This window comes from Protopterus annectens, chromosome 5.part1 (genome assembly GCF_019279795.1).
Source record: "Protopterus annectens isolate FY-2018-M chromosome 5.part1, PAN1.0, whole genome shotgun sequence".
Lineage (NCBI taxonomy): Eukaryota > Metazoa > Chordata > Ceratodontiformes > Protopteridae > Protopterus > Protopterus annectens.
This window is the reverse complement of record NC_056736.1, coordinates 350,141,290-350,167,076: the sequence shown is the minus strand read 5'-3', so window position 1 is coordinate 350,167,076 and position 25,787 is coordinate 350,141,290. Positions and strand designations below refer to the sequence as shown.

At 41.7% G+C, this 25,787-nt stretch overlaps 1 protein-coding gene across 6 annotated transcripts in view; it reads right to left on the bottom strand.

Annotated features, from left to right (window-relative positions):
• ARAP1 (ArfGAP with RhoGAP domain, ankyrin repeat and PH domain 1) overlaps window positions 1-25,787 on the bottom strand; it is a 2,759,262-nt gene that overhangs the window by 1,039,955 nt on the left and 1,693,520 nt on the right. For all 6 annotated transcript variants that reach the window (XM_044073028.1, XM_044073030.1, XM_044073029.1 and 3 more), the window contains one exon: window positions 17,513-17,695. In XM_044073028.1, the coding sequence (XP_043928963.1) occupies window positions 17,513-17,695 (183 nt within the window). The remainder of the gene's footprint in view (window positions 1-17,512; window positions 17,696-25,787) is intronic.

The following is a 25,787-nucleotide window of genomic DNA, read 5'->3' as shown; positions in this document are numbered from 1 at the left end:
GTAACTGGTTTGGAGTCTGACATGGCTCAAGCAATTCTAACCATGTGGGTTCTGTCCTTGAGCCAGTTTGCAACCCATCTAGTGACATAGGAGTTTATATTTAAGCTGGTGAGCTTATCTATAATGCCCGAGTGGGGTATTGTATCGAAGGCTTTTGCGAGGTCCAGGTAGGCTGTATGGACCACCTTCCCCTCGTCAATGGCCTTGGTGACTGTTTCAAAGAAATCAACCAGGTTTAAGAGGCAGGATTTGCCCTTAACAAAGCCGAACTGGGTAGGATCCAATGTCTGTAGGTCCCCAATATCTTTACTTATGAGGTCCATGATGATCCTTTCCACAGCTTTGCAGACCAAGCTAGTCAGGCTTATGGGGCAATAGTTTCCAGGATCTGTTGAGGCACCACCTTTGTGGAGAGGGACCACTGTTGCTGTACGCCACTCTTTGGGTACATATCCTGTAGTAAGGCTGAGATTGAACAGTAGTTTTATGTTTGGGTTTAGCTCTTCTTGGAGTTCATGTAGGACGCAGCCCGAGACACTGTCTGGTCCCATTGATGCTGTGTTTTTTGCTTTGGAGAGGGCAGCTCTTACCTGAGCATCTGAGATGTCAGGGGGGCAGCACTCTGCTGAGATAGATATCTGCCCTTTTGGTGGGGAGGGGGGGGAGAAGTTTGCACTGAACCTGTCATCTAGGATGTTGGCAATGTCTGTGGGTTCGGTGTATTTTTTGTCATTTTGGACTAATTCTGAGCATATCTGGGAATTCCCACCCAGGTTCCTAACATAACTAAATAAAGCCTTGTGATTATCCTTAGTGTCCTGTGCAATTTTTCTCTCAAAGCTGGCTTTAGATGATTTTATGAGTCCTCGTAGTTTTTTGCTAATACTGATCAGAGATGCCTTCCCTTTTTGGGATTTTGCTCAATCATGTAGTAGCTTCCTCCTTCTATTGTATAGCTTGTTTATGGCTGGGGTCCACCAGACAGGACATCTGCCTTTGGAGGATTGGGTCTTGGCTTTATTTGGGATTGCATGACCCATGCATTCCTGAAGGTGTTCATAGAATGCATTTATAAAGGATTCTATGGTCTGGGCCGTATTTTCCACAGGCCCGGGGCTTTGAAGGATTCCACCTCGGTTTTGAGGAGTGTGAAATTTGCTTTAGAGAAGTTTTTCACTGTGGTTTTCAGGGCAGGGGGTGGAGTCGGGATGTGAATATCCAGTGAGATTAGTTTATGGTCTGATCTTACCAGTGAGGGATACACTTCTGGTCTGGAGCATAGAGTCCCCATGTTGGTGATGATCAGGTCCAGTATGTTTTCCCCTCTTGTGGGAGTGGTAACAAGTTGTTCCATAGCATTTGAGTTTATAAATTCTAGGAACCTTTGGGCTAGGGTGTTGGAGCTAGAGTAATGCTCCCAGTGTATGTTTGGGTAGTTGAAGTCACCCAATATAATGGTGTTTGGAGAGACTTTCATATTTTCCAGTGTTCCCAGGAAGAACGAGTGGGGTTCCTGGGTTTGAGAGGGTGGTCTGTAGCAGGCTATAAACTGGAAGGCAGTTTTACCCACTGTTAGTTGCACATGGATAGTCTCTGATGCTTCGTGCTGTGCCACCAACCTGGAGGTGTGGGTATCTTTGAATATTGATACTCCCCTCCTTTTGTGGTTCGGTCCAAGTTTTGGGGCCGAAAAGCATGGTATGAGGTATAACCTGGTAGTGCTGGGGTGCTCTTGGGAGCCTTGAACCAGGTTTCTGTTACTGCACAGATATCGATGTTCTCCATGCTAAGGAGAGTTTCGAGTGCGTGCATCTTGAGGTTTAGACTTCTGGCATTGAGTAGCATTACTCTTAGTTTCTTATCCCTTGTGATACCTATGGAGGTGGGTTTGTCTTTTGAGCCTTGCCTAAAAAAGGCACTATGGGGGTAGCAAGAGCCTTTGCCAATATCCGAAAGCTCAGGGGTGACAGGTGCAAGCCATCCCTAGCGAAGTATCGTAGCTTGTCGAGTATGTCATCCCAGGCTGACAGGCATTGGATCCCCTTTGAATGACACCAATACTTAAGCCAATTGTTGAAATTGATCATCTTGTCTTCATATTGTGGCATCATTCTTGGTGAGGGTAAGATGCTACTCAAGGTCAGGCTCATACCGGCCTGGGCTACATGCTCAGAGAGCTCCTCTATGTCTCTTTTCATGTAGTCCAGGGAGGTACGTCTCAGGTCATTCACACAAGCATGGACAATGACTGAGTAATATTTGTACTTGCCTTGGAGTGACCTGAGTGCTTGTGTTATGTGGCGGATCCTAGTGCCCGACAAGCAGCTCACCGTGACCTTCTCCATGTTCAGCCTGGTGAGCGGGATGTCAGTGTGCCTGATGATACAGTCACCTATTGTGTTGTCCATTACCTTACTTGGATAGAAGGAAGTTTCTTTGCTCACCAGTGGGAGTGGGGAGCCTTGAGCAGCCTACCTGTCCTTGGGGGAAGTGACCTCAGCACAAGAAGCTGTAGTAATTGGTTGTTTGGGACCATTCCTAGCTCTTTTGCAGTTCACTTCTTAAAATCCGCGTTTGCGTGCGCATAGCGCAGCGCCAGTTAAACAAGGTTAAACTTTTTCTGGCTCCGCCAAGTCTGCTCTTCAAATTTTCCCTTAAAGAAGCTCTACTCTTAGTAAAACCAGACTACTCACTGTATTATAAGCCTAGCACTTGTTCTCAATACTTCTCTACTAAGTAAGCACTCTTGTACTAAGTAAAGCACTACATCTACTTACCACCCCTGTGAATACCCACCCCCCCCTTAAAGGTATATCACCCCCTTATACTGTTCTAGCATGTCAAGTGGTAGATTACTGGCATCGTCTCCAGTTCAGCTGGTCAATCTGGGCATCTTGAGACAATGCTACAATTGTCTCATGTACACAGACAGCCCTCTCCTCCTCCCAACAAACACAATTACATGTGAGAGATGCAACTATATAGCCAAACTGGAGGCTGAACTCTCTCAACTCAGGGCTGGCATGACCAGACAGGAGGAGATGGCAACCACACACACAACAATCCCAGTCCCACATAGACCTACCACAACTGCAAACCAAACACATAAAAACACAAAGACATACTCGAGGCTCTAATAAAAACTTACCAAAACAACAGAGGCTCCCAAAGCAGACATCCAAAAATCCACCACCTCAAAACAAAACACATGCAACACATACTTCAATAAATCAGTGTGTCGACCAATCGCAGCCCTTAAGGCCAAACACCTTGCCTGATACACTAGTAATAGGTGACTCCATAGTCAGACACACTGATGTCCCACTGACCAGGCTGAACAAGGAGAAGGTGACTGTGAGCTGTCTATCGGGGGCTAGGATCCGCCACATAACACACACACTCAGGTCTCTCCAAAGCAAGTACAAATATGACTCCGTCATTGTCCATGCTGGTGTGAATGACCTGAGACGTACCTCCCTGGACTACATGAAAAGAGACATAGAGGAGCTCTCGATTATGTAGCCCAGGCTGGTATGACCCTGACCCTGAGCAGCATCTTGCCCTCACCAAGAATGATACCACAATACAAAGACAAGATGATCAGCTTTAACAATTGGCTTGAGTACTGGTGTCATTCTAAGGGGATCCACTATCTGTCTGCCTGGGATGATATGTTGGACAAGCCACGCTGCTTCGCAAGGGATGGCTTACACCTGTCACCACTGGGCTTCGGATATTGGCTAAGGCTCTTGCCACCCCATAATGCCTTTTTAGGCAAGGCTCAAAAGACAAACCCACCTCCTTAGAAAACAAAAGTGGAAAAAACTAAGGGTAATGCTGCTCAACACCAGAAGTCTAAATCTCAAGATGCAGGCACTTGATGCACTCCTCAGCATGGAGAACATCGACGTCTGTGCAGTAACTGAAACCTGGTTCAAGGCTCCTGAGAGCACCCCAGCACTACCAGGCTATACCTTGTATCATGCTTTTGGCCCCAAAACCGGACGAACCACAAAGGGAGGAGTGTCCATATTCATAAAGGACACCCTCACCTCCAGGTTAGTAGCAACACATGAAGCAATAGAGACCATACAGGTGCAACTAACCATAGGCAAAACTGCTATACAACTGGTAGCATGTTACAGACCACCCTCCCAATCTCAAGAACCCCACTCAGCCTTCCTGAAGACATTGGAGGATATGAATGTATCACAAAATACCATCATACTGGGAGACTTCAACTACCCAAACATAGATTGGGTACATTATTCTAGCCCTAAAACCCTAGCCCAAAGGTTCCTGGAATTCATAAATTCAAATGCACTGGAACAACTAGTCACCTCTCCCACTAGGGGAGAAAATATATTAGACCTGATTATCACAAACATGGGGACAAAATGCTCCACACTGGAAGTATACCCCTCACTAGTGAGATCTGACCACAAACTAATCACCCTGGATATACATATCCCACCTCCACCCCCAGCACAAAAGACCACAGTGAAAAACTTCTCAAAAGCAGACTTCACTCTTCTTAAGAAGGAGATGGTATCCTTTAAGCCCACTGTGCCAGTGGATACCACATCCCACAATGCCGAATCCTTCACAAATGCTTTCTATGGACATATCCAGGAATGCATGGATCATGCAATCCCAAACAAATCCAAGTCCCTCTCCACCAAATGTAAGCGTCCTGTCTGGTGGACCTCAGCCATAAACAAATTGTATAAAAAAAGAAGGAAGCTACTACACGTCAGAGCGAAATCCCATGAAGGGAAGACGTCTCATCAACATTAGCAGAAAACTACATTCTCTCATAAAAACATCCAAGGCAAACTTTGAGAGAAAAATAGCTAAGGACACTAAAGATAACCACAAAGCCTTCTTCAGCTATGTTAGAAACCTGGGTGGAAACCCTCAGATATGCTCTGAGTTGGTTCACAACAACAAAAAATACACTGAACCCACAGATATTGCTAACATTCTGGCTGACAGCTTCAGTGCAAACTTCTCGCCTCCTTCACCCTCAAAAGAAGAAATACTTATCCCAGCTGAATGTTATCTCCCTGTCATCTCAGATGTCCAAGTGAGAACCGCCCTAAACAAAGCAAAAAACACAGCATCAATGGGACCTGACGGTATCCCGGGGTGTTAGAACTCCAAGAGGAGCTAAACCCACACATAAAAATGCTATTTAATCTTAGCCTTACTTCGGGTTATGTACCTGTACACTGGCGTACAGCAACAGTGGTCCCACTCCACAAGGGGGGGTGCCTCTACAGACCCTGGAAACTACCGTCCCATAAGCTTAACTAGCCTGGTCTGCAAAGCTATGGAAAGAATCATTATGGAACTCATAAACAGAGACATAGGGGACTTACAGACACTTGACCCCACCCAGTTCGGCTTTGTGAAGGGCAGATCCTGCCTTTTAAACCTGGTTGACTTTTTCGAAACCGTCACTAGAGCCATTGATGAGGGAAAAGCAGTCCATACAGCATACCTGGACTTGGCTAAGGCCTTTGACACAATACCCCACTCAGGCATCATAGATAAGCTAAACAGCTTAAAAGTAAACCCCTATGTCACTAGATGGGTTGCAAACTGGCTAAAGGACAGAACCCATAAAGTTAAAATTGCTGGAGCAATGTCAGACTCAAAGCCAGTCACAAGTGGTGTCCCACAGGGATCTATCCTGGGACCCCTCTTGTTCGGCATTTATTTCTCAGATGTTAAAGCAAACATGGGAGGGCTGTGGCTGACAAAGTTCGCAGATGACTGCAAACTAGGCGCCATAGTCGATACACCAGCTGACACACACATCCTACAAAAAGGCCTCACTGAAACGGACAACTGGTGCCGTAGTCACGGCCTTAAACTAAATGCCAAAAAATGTATAGTCATCCCTTTTGGAAAAAACAAAGTACCCACACATTATCACATAGACAGCAACCCACTGAGTACGGAAAAAGTAACCAGAGACCTAGGGACCCAAGTAGACAGCAACCTCTCATTTGACACCCATGTTGCCAAAGTGGTCAGAAAAACATTCTACCTTGCACACCTCATCATGAAGGGATTCACATCCAGATCCAAGGATGTCATTGTACCCTTATATTCCTCCCTCATCAGACCCATGATTGAGTACAATGCCCCATTTGGTATGTATCTCACCCGGCACTTGCAACAGCTGGAGAGACCACAGAAGTACCTCACCAAAAGGATCAAGGGTCTCCAACATATGTCTTATTCCACCAGACTAAAGAAACTTCAGCTCTATTCAGTGGCATACCGCCTGCTCAGGGGTGATCTCTGCCTGACGTACAAGGCCATGTCCAATCAGGATCTGATGGACATGCTCCACCTCAAAAAATCCAAATCCATCAGGACCACGAGAGCTAAAGACTTAAACCTCGGCACAAGTATGAATAGGACATGCTGGAGGGATAGATTCATAACCCAAAGGCCTCCCATGCTTTGGAACAGGATCCCAGTTCGTATTAGGCAGAGCCCCTCACTAACTCTCTTCAAGAGAAATCTTGATGAGTGGATGGGAGATCGAAAATTTACCCCAGGGGTCACATCTGGGTCACTGCTAGACAGGGGCACAGTAAACTAATTCTATTATATAAGGGGACCTTCATTGTGTCACTAAAAGACAGAGGCACAGTATTTTAGATTTATTTTGTACATTTTTGTACCATTTCATGGGGTGGCAAAAGCCACATCACTATGGCTAGGCTTACAAATGCCCCAGGGCAGATAGCCTAGTACTATACTATGAAACTATGAAACTATTACAAGTGTATCAGGTGTGTTGTTTAGCCTTAAGGGCTGTGACTGTTCGGCACACTGGCTTTGTGAGATATGTGTTACACGTGTTTTGATTTGGGGTAGCGGTTGCTTGGGTGTCTGCTTTGGAGGTCTCTGCTGCTTAGGCAGATTTTTATTTAGAGCCTCCGTGTATGTTTTTATGTGTTTATGTGTTTGGTTTGCTGTCATGGTAGGTCTATGTGAGAATGGAATTGTAGTGAGTGTGGTTTCCTTCTCCTACTGACTGGTTTCGCCAGTACTGAGTTGAGAGAGCTTAGCCTCCAGTATGACCTTTGGACATGATAGAATAGTATTGGGAATTCCTCAGACCCCAAGAAAGAGGATCTGGTGTGCTTGGGTCCCCAGATGTGTAGCTTTTTTAAAGGCAGCACAACTAAAAGCAGTCTGAGTCTGCTGAGAGATGTAACTTCAAACAGATGTGCAAGGTCCTTGTCAAACAACACATTCATAAAGGATGACATCCCTCAAAAATACTTTAGTTTTCAAATTTTTTTTTTGGTTTTGTTTTCCTTTTGAAATGTTCTTAACTTTAAACAGATTACAGTCCTACTATTTTAGGAACTGGGAGCCCTGGAGAAGCTAAACCTTCAGTAGACTTTTATTCCCAGAGGCAAACCTGTTGGTGATCTTTTCCAGAGATGCAATTAGACCTGGTAAAACCTCCAAAATCACAAACAAAAAGGTACAAAATGAATATGAAACATTGCAATACAACTACAGTCTCAAAATTAATAGTCAGAGGAAAAATGCAGTCAAAATAGTTATCAGAGTACTTTGAAGATTGATAGAATGAAACTGATGAGCCAACTACCATCCACTCCAATCATCAAGGTTCCTTTTGAAGAGGGCCAAGGAGGCGCTCTGCTTGGCATGTATGGCCATCTATTCCAGAGTATGGGGAGTCTCTGGGTCAGGAACATATCCCTCCAGCATGTTTTGTTCATTGTGATAACAAGGTTTAGATCCCTGGAGCATGCGGCTCTGAGGGATTGAGATTTCATTAAGTGGAGCATGTCCAACAGCTCAGGGTTTGACATGGCCTTGTATGTTAAGCAGAGATCACCTCTGAGTAGACAATATGCCACAGAGTATAGCTGGAGTTTGTTTAGATGGTCAGCATATGGTATCTGCTTTAGGCCTGTGATTCTTTTAGTGAGGTATTTCTGTGGCCTTTCCAGCTGTTGCAGATGTCTTGTGAGGTACATACCAAATGGGGCATTATACTCTATAATGGGTCTAAAGAGGGATGAGTACAGTGGGACAATGACCTCCTTTTTTCTGGATGAAAATCCCTTAGTGATGAGGTGTGCCACATAGAAGGATTTCCTGACTGTTGTGGCGATCTGGTTATCAAAAGTGAGACCACTGTCCACCTGTGTCCCTAAGTCTCTCATCACACTTTCGATGTTTAGTGTACTGCCACCTATGTGGTAATTCATGGGTACATTTTTTTTCCAAAGGGGATAACTATACATTTCTTGGCATTAAGCTTGAGCCCATGCCTCTGGCACCAGGCATCTGTTTCTGTAAGGCCCTTTTGTAGGATATCCACATCATTTGGGGATTCAGTAATGGTTCCCAGTTTGCAGTCATCTGCGAACTTTGTTAGCCAGAGTCCCTTGGTGTTAGCCTGTACTTCAGAGAAGTAGATGCCAAACAAGAGTGGTCCCAGGACTGAACCCTGAGGTACTCCACTTGTCACTTGTCTGGAGCTGGACTTGGAGTCGGCTACTTTTACAGTTTGGGTTCTGTCAGTAAGCCAGTTGGCAACCCATCGAGTGATGTAGGGATTTATGCCCAGCTTAGTAAGTTTATCTATGATTCCAGAGTGGGGGATGGTGTCAAAGACCTTGGCGAGGTCCAGATAGGCTGTGTGGACCACCTTACCCTCGTCCACAGCTCTGGAGACTGATATGAAGAAGTCAATCAGGTTCAGGAGACAAGATCGGCCCTTCACAAACCCAAACTAGGTGGGGTCCAGTGTTTGAAGGTTGCCAATGTCCTTGTTTATAAGTTCCATGATAATGCGTTCCATGCCCTTGCAGATCAGGCTCGTCAGACTGATGGGATGGTAGTTCCTGGGATCCAAGGTGGATCCCCCCTTGTGGAGTGGGATAACTGTAGCTGTGCACCACTCAGTAGGCATGAAGCCTGAGGTGAGGCTATGATTAAACATGACACTTAGGTGAGGTGCCAGTTCATTTTGTAGTTCATGTAGTATACAGCCTGGGATGTCATCTTGTCCCATGGATGCTGTATTCTTAGCTTTGCAGAGTGCGGTTTCTACCCGTGTGGCAGTGATTACTGGAATTTGGCAATCTTTTGGTATTGAGATGTGCCATTTAGGGGGTGAGAGGGGGGTGAAGTTGGCACTAAATTGATCTGCCAGGATATTGGCAATATCCTTGGGATCAGTACATTTAATGTCATTCTGTTGAAGCTCAGAGCAGATCTGAGCATTGCCATTTAGATTCTTGACATAACTATAGAATGCTTTGTGGTTGTCTTTGGAATCTTTGGCAATTTTATTTTTGTAACTAGCTTTTGAGGGTTTTATGAGGGATCTCAGCTTCTTACTGAGGCTAGTGAGGGAGTTTTTTGCATCCTGGCATTTTCCTCTTTTCTGCAACAGTTTCTTCTTTCTGTTGTATAGTTTGTTTATAGCAGGGGACCACCAGATTGGCTTCCTTTTGTTGAAGGAGAGCATCTTGGTTCTATTTGGGATGGCATGATTCATGCACGAGTGGATGTGCTCATACAGTGCCTTAGTGTAGGATTCTGCAGTCAAACTTTCAGATCCCGTCTGCATGGGTGTCATGAAGTTTGTCACTTTTGAATTCAGTAGCATGAAGTTGGCTTTGGAGAAGTTTTTTAAGGAGGTTTCCTTACAGGTGGGTGGGAGTGGGATGTGGATGTCAAGGGTGATTTGCTTATGGTCAGACCTGACCAATGAGTGGGTGACCACTGGTGTGGAGCATCTATCTCCCATGTTGGTAATGACCAGGTCTAGGATATTGGAGCCCCTGGTGGAAATTTATGAATTCCAAGAACCGTTGGGAAAAGGAATTGGTACCCGAGTAGTTTTCTCAGTTAATGGCAGGGTAGTTGAAATCACCAAGTATTAGGGTGTTTGGTTGTATCATAATATTTTCCAGTATGTTTCGAAAGTTGTAGTGAGAATCTTGGGGCATGGTGGGGGATCTGTAGCAAGCTACAATTTGGATTGCAGTCTTACCTAGTGTTAGTTGCACCTGGAGAATTTCAGATGCATTGTGTTGGGCAACTAGCCTGGAGGTGTGAATATCCTTGGTGAATATGGACACTCCTCCACCTTTAGTGTTTCGGTCTTGGCTTTGTGGCCGAAAAGTGTGGTAAGAGTTGTAGCCTGGTATTACAGGAGTGCTCTCTGGAGCCTTGAACCACGTTTCAGTTACTGCACAGATATCAATGTTCTCCATTTTTAGGAGTGCCTCGAGAGAGTGCATTTTGAGGTTTAGACTTCTAGCATTGAGTAGCATTGCCTTCAGATTTTGCATGCTTGTATCTTTTATGGTGGTGGTTTTGTCCATTGAACCTTGTCTAAAAAAGGCACTATAGAGGTGGCAAAAGCTTTAGCCAGTAACCTGAATCCCAGGGGTGACAGGTGCAGACCATCTCTGACAAAGCATTGTGGTTTGTCGATCATGTCTTCCCAGGCAGACAGATACTGGATCCCCTTTGAATGACACCAGAAACTTAGCCAATTGTTGAAGTCAATCATTTTGTCCTTATACTGTGGTATCATTCTGGGCGAAGGCAGGATGCTACTCAGGACTAGGGTCATACCTGCCTGGGACACATGATTCGAGAGCTCTTCCATGTCTCTTTTGATGTAGTCCAGGGAGGTACATCTCAAGTCATTCGTTCCAGCATGGACAATGACAGATTTGTATTTGTACTTGTAGAGTGACTTGAATGCATGCGTTATGTAGCAGATCCTGGCAACTGACAGGCAGCTGACTGTAATTTTCTCCTTGTTCAGCCTGGTGAGTGGGACATCAGTATGCCTGACTACAGAGTCACCTATGACTAAAGTGTTGGGTACATTGTCTTGCCTTAGGGGCTGTTGTTGGGTGGCACACTGGTGTTGTGAGCTATGTGTCACTTTGGTTGTGACTGGTATTTGTTTGTGTTTCATTTTCGGAGGTCCTTGTTGCTTGGGCAGGTTAATGTTAAGGGCCTCTGCATATGTGGGTTTAGTGTTGCTATGTGTGGGTGTTGATGGTGTGGATTTTGAAGGGCTATGAGTTGCTTGAGGTGTAATGCAGGTGTTAACCTTCTCCTCTTGACTGTCTAGCACAATCCTGGCCAGAGAGAGCTTTGCTTCCAGTTTGGCTATGTAAGTGCATCTCTCGCAGCTTGTAGTGTTGGGTGGTAGGGGGAGAGGGTTGTCTGTGTACATGAGGCAGTTGCTGCATTGCCCCAGTATGCCCAGATTCACCAGGTGGATAGGAGAAATCACCAGAAGCTGACCCTTGGGCATGCCTGTCTAGGTGCTTTTTTTGTAAAGTATTAATTTCTCCTTATTGACAAGGAGAGACTTGGTTATCAGACAGCCTGTAAGGTCCATTCAAGTATAGCTTTGATTTGATGAATTCTTGAATACTTTGGAGGAAACCAAACACATTCTGCAGTTCAGTTACCATTCTGTGCACTATTGTTGCAGGTCTAATGCACAATCTTATCAATCATTGTTCTGGACTTGGCGTTTATGTGGGCTAAAGGAGGAAATTAGTTAAGACCTTGGTTAATACCCCAGAAAATGTTATTACTAATAAACTTACCTATGTAAGCCACTGATTAGCTAACTGGCTAAGAGACAGAACCAATACAGTCAGGACTGGAGGCACACCTTCTAGTAAATGGCTTGTCACCAGTGGTATACCAAGGGCTCTGCTTTAGGTCTACTCCATTTTAGCAAATACTCTGCTGATTTTCAAGTTAAGTAACTTAAAATCACATCTGGCAAACAAACTTTGAAAACATCTTCAAATTTAGTACTGTTATTAAATTTCCATCTAACATCCAACCCTGCAAGAGGACATAATCCACACTATTGTTCATAGGTTCATAGGTTGGTACTAGGCTATCAGCCTTAGGGCCTATACAAGCCTAGCCATAACAATTCCCTGGCTATTTCTTCCCACACTATTTACTTCCCTGGACCCCTGTCTAGCAGGGCGACTGACGTGATCCCCGGGATGAATTTCCTTTCTCCCATCCAATCGTCAAGGTTCCTTTTGAAGAGGGCCAAAGAGGCACTCTGCTTGACATGTATGGGCAATCTATTCCAGAGTCTGGGGAGTCTCTGGGTAAGGAACCTATCCCCTCCAGCATGTTTTGTTTATTGTGATGACAAGGTTTAGATCCCTGAAGCGTGTGGCTCTGAGGGATTGGGATTTCTTTAAGTGTAGCATGTCCAACAGCTCTGGGTTTGACATGGCCTTGTATGTTAAGCAAAGATCGCCTCTGAGTATACGATATGCGACAGAGTATAGCTGGAGTTTTTTAAGGTGGTCAGCGTAGGGCATCTGCAAGTGCTTAAGCTAAATGCAAAAAAATATGAATATGAATGAATGAATGAATAAAAATGCTGTACTGTAACCTTAGGCAAACAAAACAACACTGCATCTTTTCATAAATGATAGCCATCTCAAAGCTGCCACCATTATTAGAGATCTCTGCACATTCATGGACAAGGAACCCTCCTTTGACCACCACATAGCAATTGGTGTCAGGAAATCCTTCTACATAGCCCAACTAATAACTAAAGGTTTATCCTCTGGATCCAAGGAAGTTACAGTCCCTGCTCTACTCTTCCCTAATCAGGCCCATAATAATACAATGTCCCATTCATCATGTACCAAACCAAACACATACACATCTTGAGATAACATAACTCCTCATCAAGAAGATCTTGGCATAAACTCCTTAATTTGCACAGAGTATCTAAAATTCTTATCACTGCACTTTCCCTCCTACAGACTGCTGGCTTACAAGACAATAAAGGACCCAGTCCTGCTAGACCTTGTACATATGGTAAAAAAACAGTAACACCACCAATATTCATTCTAAGGACCTGACTCTACATAGTTATATACATATAACCTGTTTGCAAGACAGATATCTCTCCTATAGGATAACCTCCCCACTGAAGAAGCCCCCACCCATGCCAGCAGCTCCCTAGCTCTCTATAAAGCCACTCTCAATGAGTGGATGTAGATCTATAAATCCAGTTCTGGGCTGTCTTCTCAGTCCTTTACAGATATAGAAAGATGAGCTTCAAATGGGGTACTGGACTGAGTGCCTAGGACAAACCTATAAATCTATGTACCTATAAAGCCTAGCACGGTTTAACAGTATTTCTATATGGCCAGACTGTTTGCTACAACCATAGACTGGAAGAGGTACAAATGAGACACTCACAGAAAATGCTCTCTTACATTTGATAAATGTCCATTTATTTCTTCTAAAGAATTCTTCACATAAGTAAAAACTTAAAAAAAGACTGCTTAAACCGATAGACAAGCAGTAACATTGCCAACCATTAAAACGTCTTTTCTGCAGCTGTATAACTGAATCTATACTAAACAGCTAGACACACACTCACACAAACGCACACACAGAGACACACACGCGTACTATTTCTTTAATGTGTGACTATTTTTCTCGTATTCCATCTTTGACAAAACGCACTTATTTCTGAATCACAAAGAGTATATATACTTTTACCAGCTGAAACAACAAATCTGGAAGACTGATTTGTTTTGCTGTAAAAATGTAGGTTTAGAATAGTTTTAATCCACCAAAAAGCCAAGTCAACACAAAAAAATCAGAAACACCACGACAGAAGCAGCAATGAGAGGCAAACTTGAAATGATGAGAAAAGAAATAGCGTAATAAAATTTAATTCACCGCTTTCGTCCAAAGACTTCATACGAGGCTGGTCTAAAGTTTTTGAAACTACTAATCGACAACAATACTGTTAAAATGGGTTATTTAAAGTCAGACATTATTGTAAATGAGTCCTACTTTAAAGGGAAGTTAACCGACAATTCTTTTGACAACTTTTTTCAAAATTTATCAAATGAGGTTGAACAGCATTCTACTGACATTATCAACAGGAAGCAGTCTAAATTATTGAGGGATATTTCCTCTTATGAAAGTAAAGCTGCCTACAATGACTTTGTTGGTTTTAACAGAAGGAGTCAAAACAAGCAGCAACACTTTAACAGCTTAGGTGGACGTGCACACGATATTGGTGTTCCTGCTGGCTTTACTGATAAGAGACTGTTCTCTCATACTGAAGAGACTATTCCAATTCTGGTACAACCGACTAGCGCTAACCATTTTCCAAGTGTTGAGGTTTGTGCTACTGAGGTTGAACCTATTGATACTGAGACTAGCGACAAGAAAACTGACAGTTCTGTTCGTGACAATGACAACTCAGAACTAAATCTAGTTCTAATGTTAATTCCTCTTTTTTTCCAAAGAGGAATTATTCTTCCAAAACGAACATTCTGACCAGGAGTCGCACCTTCCTGGGGTCGAACTCTTCAGGCGATGAGACTTAACCAAAGATTGTGAACATTTTAGTATAATTAATTTAAGTGGGCATACTTTTACTGAAACTGAATTGAGAGTATTACGTTATGGTTTAAACTATGTTCCAACTAATAGAGCCAATTCTAGTAAAACTATACTAGACATTAAGAAGTACACCAGAAAACTAAACCTGGCATATTTAATGCATGATATTCCTGTCATTGACAAGGCATTAATCAAGCCATCTTTTTATACACCTAAATTACAACACACCATTAGGGTGTTTGAAGACTTATGTATCCAAGATGTTACTCATTTGTTAGGGCACAAACGTAAAATTGTTAACAACTTGGATATTGATGAAAAGAGAGCATTACATCATTTACAGGCTTCAAAGAGTGAATTTAGATACATGAAAAGTGACAAAGGGGGTAACATTGTAATAATGAAACAAGACAGTTATAACACCAAAATGTTAGAGATTTTGAATAATTGTGATGAATATGAGGTTATTTCTTTTTTTGAAATTCAACGTAGACAGCGGTTTATTCATTCTCTCCTTTATGACGCCCTTATGTCAGGTGACATAACACTAGAAGTTTACGAATTTTGTGTGGTGGAAGACCCCAGAATTGGGGTCATTTTTGGTATACCCAAAACCCACAAAAACTTGGAGGATCCACCCTTCAGGCCAATAGTGTCTTCACCTCATTCTATTACTGAAGGAATTTCATTAATTCTTGATGCTGTTTTGGGGCCTATTCTACATCACCAAGATTCATTTATCAAAGATTCTTGGGACTTTTTAATGAAATTCAGTACCTACATTCAGGGAGGTTCTTTTGACCCTAATAGGAATATTATTTTTACAATGGATGTGATATCATTATACACATGTATCCCCCACCATGATGGAGTTGAGGCTGTTAGAAGCTTCTTGCATTATAACAACGCTAGTTTCACCAATAATGCCATTTCTACTATTTGTAGTTTTTTGGAGCTTATATTAGACAACAACTTCTTTTTGTTTGGTAAAACTTATTACAGACAAAAGCGGGGCGTAGCTATGGGTTCTCCAGCAGCTCCGGCTTATGCCAACATTGTCATGGCTTGGTGGGAGCATGAATTTATTTCTCTTCTCACCAAGAAATACAATGTTTCCTTTTATTGCAGGTTTATAGATGATTTGTTTTTTATCATAGACGGAAATTCTGACACTGTTGAAGCCTTTGTCTTTGAAGCTAACACCTTTTCCAGTTATTTAAAATTTGTTAAAGGTGTAGTTGGGTTAAAGGTTAATTTTTTGGACATTTGTTTAAAATGGGACAATATTGACAACAGATTTCATAGTAGCATCTTTCGAAAGGAGACTTTCACCAATGGTTACTTGCATTTTTCGAGTAACCATCCTAGGCATGTTATTAAGAATATCCCTAGAGGTCAGTTCATTAGAGCAAGCCGAATGACCTCTAAATATTCTGATTGGTGATGGCTGAATTTAAATTTATTACCTCCTTATTTTTGGACAGAGGGTATGACCAATCATTACTGGTTGATACCAGTAACGATATTTTAAACAGACGGATCAAGCAATATCCAGCACTGCTTGACCATCCGAATAGTTTAAAAGTTCACGGTAGTACTACTACCATCAACATCCCCAAGGGGGTTGATTTAAACACCCACTTGATTTGTTCGATGGACATGAGTGCTGACTGTAAACAGATACAGAATCTAGTTAGGAAAAACTGGTCGGTCATTAAGGGAAATCTAGATTTATCTAAAGTTGTAGGTGACCAACCTTTTTTTGTGTCCAGAAATAATTACAGTTTGAAAAGAATTTTGGAATTTAACCACAGCCACCATGACAACATTACTACCACTAAGAAAGGCATGCAGTGTTGTCATCACTGTAACATGTGTAGGTTCATTTCTGTTGGACCATACATTACTGTAGAGTCTCACGACAGAATTTTGACAGTTCCTGACTGCGTTAACTGTGACACCAAAGGTGTAGTTTATATCAGTTTATGCAGTTCTTGTTCAGCATTTTATGTTGGGATGACTAGTAGATGCCTTAGGACTCGTATTAGAGAACATCTCTATGACATTAAAAAGAAAGATGTTACAAACGCCTTATATAAGCATTCTATTGTCTGTACTGGTTTCAAAAAATTTTTATTTTCTATATTAGAAGTTTGTCATTTTGATATGAGGGGGGGAGATTTTAAGAATTACATACAACAGAGGGAAACCTTATGGCAGATTAAACTAAAAGCTGACAGGTTCCCTGGTATAAATGAGGCTGTTAATATTAAATGTTTTTTAAAACACAGGAAGTTACATCTCCATAAAAGGAATGACACTGTTGCCTCCTTTTTTAATTGAAAGATTAACAGTTGATTTTTCAACTATGTATTAAATTGTTCATTTAATTGTTTAATTGTAGAACTATTTAAGTTTGTTTTATGACACAGTTTTTTATTCTGATGAAGTCTTTGGACGAAAGCGGTGAATTAAATTTTATTACGCTATTTCTTTTCTCATCATTTCAAGTTTGCCTCTCATTGCTGCTTCTGTCGTGGTGTTTCTGATTAGAATAGTTTTAGCATTTTTTTTTTTTTGAGATGCAAAATACAAAAGGTTACATTCTTTATCTGCAAAAAGTTGCGTGTTCCTGCTACACTGACTTACTCCAGAACCAAAAAGATGTATAGTAACAAAAGAACTTGATTACTAGTGTGAAACATGTAGGTAACAGTAAACAATAGAAAAGTTTACTTCAGAAGTATTCAAAACTAAGTATGATTCAAAGAGCTGAAAAGGACTTAAAACATGATTTTTCAGCAGAAATACAGTGTTCCTCTCTACTAGATAAAAGAAAAACAGTAAACGTGACAGCTGTCATCCTTATTTTAAGCGTTTTGATCTGCTTTAATTTTTTGTCTGATTTTTGGCTAACTGGTTTTCAACACAGACACATACCTAGGAGTTTTAACATACTCAACACCTCTCTAAATCCTCCTGCATGTATTCCTCAAAATTGTCATGTTTAATAAAGATGTTTAAAAAACAAATTATATGCACATCTTACCTTATTGAGTGCCTCCTGATTACCAAACAGTAGATGATAGCGACGGTATTTCCCTTCTTTATATTTGGCTGTGATAAACCTTCTCCTTTCTCTGCTGCTACTCTCACAATCAATGGCTTCACTAGGAGGCACATTTGCAGCCCAAAACATGTTGGCTTTGCAGTTACCTATCTGCTGGAATAGCTGCCAGACAAAGAAAAGAAAGAAAATTCCAGTGATTCCCCCTTTTCCAATAACATTTGAAGCACAGCAAGACCAGGATGAAATATGTAATAAAATATGTGAATTAAAAAAAAAAGAAGAATGAAAAAATGAAGCCATGCAACTTGCTGGAAGACATGCAGAGACATTACACCTGACTCGTTTTCTGGTTCCTGAGCCCCATGTAACTTACCTCCAATCATGCTTTCCTTGCAACAGACAGATATAGTCCCTCCTCTTTCATTTCCTGCTTTCCTGCTTGGAATATGTACGCACTACAGCAAATTAATTCTTGGCTTCATGCATAACTGGCCTTAGGCATAGGCCAACTAGGCGGCCGCCTAGGGCACTACTCTAGCAGGGGTGCTTTTCCAGTAATCTGGATGGTGTAGACAGACCAGGATGGGGGCACAGGGTGGTGTTGGGGGCGCTGTGGAGATCTTTTGCCTAGGGCACTAGTTGACCAAAGGCTGGTCCTGGCTTCATGTACCATGGTGTCAACTGCAACTTGGGAAATAGTTACCTATCCATGGAAACCTCCAGTAATCTGAACAGATGAAGAAAGTATCATCACATCATTGAGACACATAAAGGAAAATTACAAGACAACTGGAATACTACTTTCAGTACCATGACTCACCTAAGAGCTTTGAAATACTCTTATGATCCATATAAAACAGTTATCTTTAAGTTTTTGTAAATATATGCTAGGAAGACTGCTATAAAACATCACAATTAAGTCAAATGCGTGTTTATTTCAATTAGAACAATTCACATAGTAGTAAGACTACTACAAAATATCATATATAAGTCATATGTTGCTATTTTAGTGAGGCCAATGTGTCTGGGTTGTTCTACACAGTTTACTGATTGTAGGAATGATTTTAGTGAGGGACAAGTGATGGCCAATCTCAAAATAAAGCTTCTTCCACTGCTCTCTCTTAATGGTGGACATTGCAGAGAAGTTAGACTCACACAAATGGTTATACAGAATAAAGCCATAGCATGTTAAAGGGATCAGCTGCCCCATCTCACCCCAAGTTCTTATAGGGCACCATAGAAGATTTCCGGACTAGCCTTTGCAAGCAGTGTCAGTAATCATTTAAGCAGCGATAATTGTGACTGTAGCTGCTAAAATAGCAGTCAGTCAGTATTTGTTTATTACGACCTAGGATTTTATATTTCTTTGCCACCATTTAGCAAAGGAGCTTGACTTTGACACAGTTTAGCAAAGTGCTACTATATAGATAGATTTTAGATGTATACACGGGTCTATCTATTATTATTGAAAACCCACTACATCCACCAAGCTTCAAAAAACTGAGATGATTTCAACAAACACTTACTTTCACAAACTCTCGGATCACCAGAATTTTACTCTGAGAAAGGAACCACTTGACCACCGTAACTAAAAATAGAAACCAAAGCAAATTAAACCCACCCAAGTAGGGAGCTTCACATCCCACACCCCCCCTAGCTAAATATAACAACTCCGAGATCACACTACAATGAGGAAAAGGGCAAAGTCCACCATGGTGGCCAAGTGGTTCCTTTCCTGGAGTAAAATTCTGATGATCTGAGAGTTCGTGAAAGTAAATGTTCTGCGAAGTCATCCCAGTTTTTGAAGTTCGGTGTGATTTTCGATAACATGTAGACATGTGTATGTATATATATATATATATATATACATATATATATATATATATATATATATATATACACACACACACACACACACACACACACACACACACACACGTATATACATACATACATATATATATATATATATATATATATATATATGTGTGTGTGTGTGTGTGTGTGTGTGTGTGTGTAAAGAGAGAGAGAGTTTCCTTAACTTCAAACTGGGGGTAGGTAATGGGGGTAATGCCCAGGTTGCAAAGTGACCTTGCTACAACTCTGTGCAGAATGACAATAGCCTGGGTGTAGCTATTCCTGACAACACTGTATACAGAGCTTCACACCATACTTAAACATTTGGAGCTACTGCTAGCCAGCCTTGAGCTTCAGATATCTGTCACATGCAAGTTTGGTCAATTCATCATTTTATTTTCCACAGTGAATAGATGTGAAATCCAGTTAATGTTGTTAAGAGTCCCAGTTTGGGAAGTTAGCTGAAGATTTTCTCCCGTAACACTGACAACAGGACAGCAATGCTTGGTTTGAGACTTTCAAAGTTAATGTTAGTGCTGTCCAGAAAGTCAGACAACAGGTATGTTGAGAGTCAGTGACAAACTGATCTTTTTTTCTTTAGTTTAAAACTTTAAAAAGGGAAGATGCACTTGTATTTGCTCCTATGTTTCTAATTGCTTTTGTAGTCTGCTTGCCTTCATCTGCAACAATGCCAATTATATTTGCATATATTCTGTAGTAGTAACGGAGTATTCAGCTTGGTGATAAATGCTCCAGCATTACATGATTTTAGCTATGACAGTATTAGTCGCAATCACCTTCTTCCCATCCAACATAATATATAAGCTAGGCCTTTTACAGTAAGAAACATTTATGTGTTTGTAACATCGGGGCCACTTTGCATACTGTGCCAATTTCTTAGCACTATTTCCCTAAACTTCACTATACATGGATATCATAAACAACGTATGCTCTTTTTCTTTAATCTTATTCTCCTGAACATTTTTCTTTGTTACCCCTTCAGTGTATGGTGGACTTTTGCTTTGCTAGCTAACAGCAAACACGTGGGACAACAAGTATTTAGTAATCTTTGTGTATGTTCTAACATTACATTAATGTAACCAGACAAGTAAGTTGTACTTTGTGTAGTCCTCAAATATTTGAATATTGTAAAGTCTACAAAAGGTAAGGAGGTGCATACTACCCGCTGGCACAGACGTTGTATTCAGCCATTTCCTGAGAAGCCATTACACTATAGACCTTCTGACCAGGTTCACCAACCACCTCTACAATTAGGCATCTAATGGATCTAGTATTCATATGCACAGTAAATGATAAACCCATATTGTTTTATTGCACTTCATAGAAAAAAAAAAGAAAAAGAAATTCAGATGTTTGACCTCGACAACCAAATAAGTCATCAATAAAGTGTCTATAATAAATACCCCTCTTATAAAAATTAGAGGGATAAAATATGCCTACTTTCAAAATAATATTTGAATAACACATTATATAATTGGGTACAAAATGAGACTCGTAGCTACCACCACCATCTATGAAGAACAACACAAAACAATAAAAAAAAAATAAAACCACTGTTTACACCTATCATTTTCAGTTTGATATTAGTGAATTTATTTTTAATATAATTTCTTTAGAAGTTTGTTTATAATTTGAATTAAACACAGACACACACAAACACATCCCCCACATACACACACTCCAGTATCATAACAGCAGTATTGTGCACTGATAAGCCCTGTTCTGAGATACCCAACTGGAGCTGTGATATTTTGCATTGTACAATATAATAACTAGGAAGTAACATGCAGTATTTTAAAATAATTCAGTAAAGTAACAATTGGCATTGTAGTACTTGTTGTGGTACAGATGGGATGTTTTCCATTGCATTTAGTGGGATGCTCTGCATTGCATTTAATGACAAATGAGGGGAAAAAAACCTCATGAAAAACACTTAGCAAAAGAGCAGAACTTTTATGACCTTTCAGTTCTTACTTTCTGTCTCTTCATATTAGTTAGAATTACTTTCTCTCTATCAATGAATTGGCCCTCAGAACTAATTAAAACAACTTAAACTGTAAAATATCATGTTTTCAGTATATGCACATATGTGATGTAAAGTATTACGTACCTTGTTCTGTCTGACAAACACACTCCATGCACTCTCAGAGAATTAATGTGTATGCACTGCATATCAACAATGTATTTTGGTATCAGCGTGGCAGTTAGTTTAAAGGATTATGGTCTAGAGCGAGGCCCGGGTTAACAACGAACGCCACCAGTACTGTTGGCCAACAGGGTGCTGGCAGAAATTGAGCTACTGCTGGCCGAAGGAGGAGAAGAAGGGGATGGCATACCCGAAGGCAGGTAAAGGCTAGGACTGTGATAGTGAGGGTCGGAACTTTGAATGTTGGCAGTATGACTGTTATAGGGAGAGAGCTAGCTGATATGATGAACCGAAGGAAGGTTGGTATATTGTGTGTGCAAGAGACCAGATGGAAGGGGAGCAAGGCTAGATGTATCGGAGGCGGTTTCAAATTGTTTTATAATGGTGTGGATGGGAGGAGAAATGGCGTAGGCATTATCCTGAAGGAACTGCATGCTAAGAATGTTTTGGAGATGAAAAGAGTGCCGGATAAAGTGATGTTTATGAAGCTGGAAATTGATGGTGTAATGATGAATGTTGTTAGTGCATATGCTCCACAAGTTGGATGTGCAATGGATGAGAAAGAAAAATTTTGGAGTGAGTTGGATGAAGTGGTGATGACTATACCCAAGGGTGAGATACTGGTGATTGGAGCAGATTTCAATGGGCATGTTGGTAAAGGGAACAGAGGGGGTAAGGAAGTGATGGGTAGGTATGGTGTTAAGCAAAGGAATGCAGAAGGTCAGATGGTAGTGGATTTTGTGAAAAGGATGGACATGGCTGTGATGAATACGTATTTTAACAAGAGGGAGGAGCATAGGATGACATACAAAAGTGGAGGAAGATGCACACAGGTGGATTATATCTTATGTAGAAAGGGCCAGTCTGAAGGAGATTGAAGACTGTAAAGTGGTGGCAGAGGAAAGTGTAGTTAGGCAGCATAGGATGGTGGTTTGTAGGATGACATTGGTGATCAAGAAGAGGAGGATGAGTATGAGGGCAGCACCAAAGATCATATGGTGGAAACTGAAAAAGGGTAATTGTGAGGTGATGTTCAGGGAAGAGTTAAGACATACACTGGTTGGCAGTGAAGAGTTACGAAATAGCTGGGTAACTACAGCAGAGCTAGTAAGAGAGATGGCTAGAAAGGTGCTTGGTGTGACATCTGGAAAGAGGAAGGAGGACAAGGAGACCTGGTGGTGGAATGAAGAAGTACAGGAGAGTATACAGAGAAAAAGGTTGGCAAAGAAGAAGTGGGATTGTCAAAGAGATGAAAAAAGTAAACAAGAGTATAAGGAGATGAGGTGCATGGCAAAGAGAGAGGTGGCGAAGGCTACGGATAAGGCATATGAAGAGTTGTATAAAAGGTTGGACACTAAGGAGGGAGAAAAGGACCTGTACTGATTGGCTAGACAGAGGGACCAAGCTAGTAAAGATGTGCAGCAGGTAAGGGTGATAAAGGATAATGAGGAAAACATACTCACAAGCAAGGAGAGTGTGTTGAGCAGATGAAAAGAGTACTTTGAGGGGTTGATGAATGAAGAGAATGAGAGGGAGAGAAGGTTGGATGATGTGCAGATAGTGAATCATGAAGTGCAGTGGATTAGCAAGGAGGAAGTAAGGATAGCTATGAAGAGGATGAAGAACGGAAAGGCTGTTGGTCCAGATGATGTACCTGTGGAAGCATGGAGGTGTTTAGGTGAAATGGCAGTGGAGTTTTTAACTAGATTGTTTAATGAAATCTTGGAAAGTGAGAGGATGCCTGAGGAATGGAGAAAAAGTGTTTTGGTACCGATTTTTAAGAATAAGGGTGATGTGCAGAGCTGTAGTAACTACAGAGGGATTAAACTGATCAGTCACAGCATGAAGTTATGGGAAAGAGTAGTGGAAGCTAGGTTAAGAAGCAAGGTGATGATTAGTGATCAGCAGTATGGTTTCATGCCAAGAAAGAGCACTACAGATGTGTTGTTTGCTCTGAGAGTGTTGATGGAGAAGTACAGAGAAGGTCAGAAGGAGTTGCATTGTGAGTTTGTGGACTTAGAAAAAGCATATGACAGGGTGCCTAGAGAGGAGTTGTGGTATTGTATGAGGAAGTCAGGAGTTGCAGAGAAGTATGTAAGAGTGGTACAGGATAGGTACGAGGGTAGTGTGACAGCGGTGAGGTCTGCGGTGGGAGTGATGGATGCATTTAAGGTGGAGGTGGGATTACATCAAGGATCAGCACTGAGCCCTTTCTTATTTGCAATGGTGATGGACAGGTTGACAGATGAGATCAGGCAGGAGTCCCCGTAGACTACGATGTTTGCAGATGACATTGTGATCTGTAGTGAGAGTAGGGAACAGGTGGAGGAGGCCCTAGAGAGGTGGAGATATGCTCTAGAGAGAAGAGGAATGAAGGTCAGCAGGACTAAGACAGAATATATGTGTGTGAATGAGAGGGAGGATAGAGGAATAGTGAGGATCCAGGCAGTAGAGGTGGCGAAGGTGGATGAGTTTAAGTACTTGGGATCAACAGTTCAGAATTATGGTGAGTGTGGAAGAGCAGTGAAGAAGAGAGTACAGACAGGATGGAGTGGGTGGAGAAGAGTGTCAGGAGTGATTTGTGACAGACGAGTACCAGTAAGAGTGAAAGGGAAGGTCTACAAGAGGGTAGTGAGACCAGCTATGTTATATGGGTTGGAGACAGTGGTATTGACAAAAAGGCAGGAGTCAGAGCTTGACGTGGCAGAGTTGAAGATGTTAAGATTTGCACTGGGTGTGACAAGGATGGACAGGATTTGGAATAAGTATATTAGAGTGTCAGCCCAGGTTGGAAGGTTTGGAGACAAAGCCAGAGAGGCAAGATTATGTTGGTTTAGACATGTGCTGAGGAGGGATGCAGAGTATATTGGGAACAAGATGCTAAGGATGAAGCTGCCAGGTAACAGGAAAAGAGGAAGGCCTAAGATAAGGTTTATGGATGTGGTGAGAGAGGGCATGCAGGTGGTTGGTGTGACAGAGCAAGATGCAGAGGACAGGAAGAAATGGAAACAGTTGATCTGCTGTGGCAACCCCTAATGGGAGCAGCCGAAGAAGAAGAAGTGGTTAACAAGCATTTTTTTTTTTAATCCAGGTTACAGGTTTTTTTCCTTCCAACTTCATCTACCTACTGTGTGACTCTGAGCAAGTCACTTAACCAGATGGTGCTCAAACTTCAGTCCAGAAAGTGGACATTTGTATCCAGTGCGATTACCCAGTTAACAGATAAGTAAAATATAAATGTTAAGCAAAATACTTGTACTTAGGACAGGATATCATTGAGCATTTAGAACTGCAGTATGTTAAACTGCATTATGTTTTCTGCATTAAGCCAAATCCACATGTAATTTTTGTTGCAAACTGTATCTTTTTTGTGGAGCTTCCCTCACAGTAGTCCAGTAAAAAGTATCAATGTCCATTTTATAGGTTCATAGGAGGTTACTAGGCTAATGGCCATAGAGCTCTTACAAGCCTAGCCATATTTATCCCAAGTTGCCCCAATTGCCTCTGGTTAGGTGAGTGAAGCTCACAGAGGTAAGGGTTTATGATAGTTAATACTGGCTTCCTCTGACTAGGCAGGACATGGGCACCACCGCAGGAGTGAATTTGTGGTCACCCATCCATTGATTAAGGTTGCATTTGAAGAGGGTCAGGGAGGGGCTCTGTTTCACATGAATTGGAAGCTTGTTTCAGAGAAGTGGCAGCCTCTGGGAGCTGTATCTACCTCTCCTGTATCTCCTGTTCATGTCAGAGGCTAGATTAAGATCCCTGGAGTGCGTGACCCTCCTGCAGTTTGATTTACGAATGTATAGCATTTACATTAGGGCTGCGTCATAGACTGTCTTGTAAGCATTAGCAACCTGTACAGAATACAGTGACAGGGCTTTCAGTCTTTCCATGTAAGACTTGTTTTGTGTACCCTTTAATTTCTTGGTGAGAAACCTATGTGGTCTCTCCAATTGTTGCAGGTGTCTGGTGAGGTATGTGCAAAAGGGATCACTGTATTCACTTATTGCTCTGATGAGAGCCACGTATAATGGAATTGTAACATCCTTAGATCTAGATGTGATACCTTTATTTATAAGATGTGCCACATAGAAGGATTTCCTTACAATTGTGGATACGTGGTGGTCAAAGTTCAGCTTGCTATCAACCTGAGTACCCGGATCACATACCACCTGGTCTACACTTAGGGGGGTTCTATGATGTAGTTAGCAGGGATGTCAGATTTCC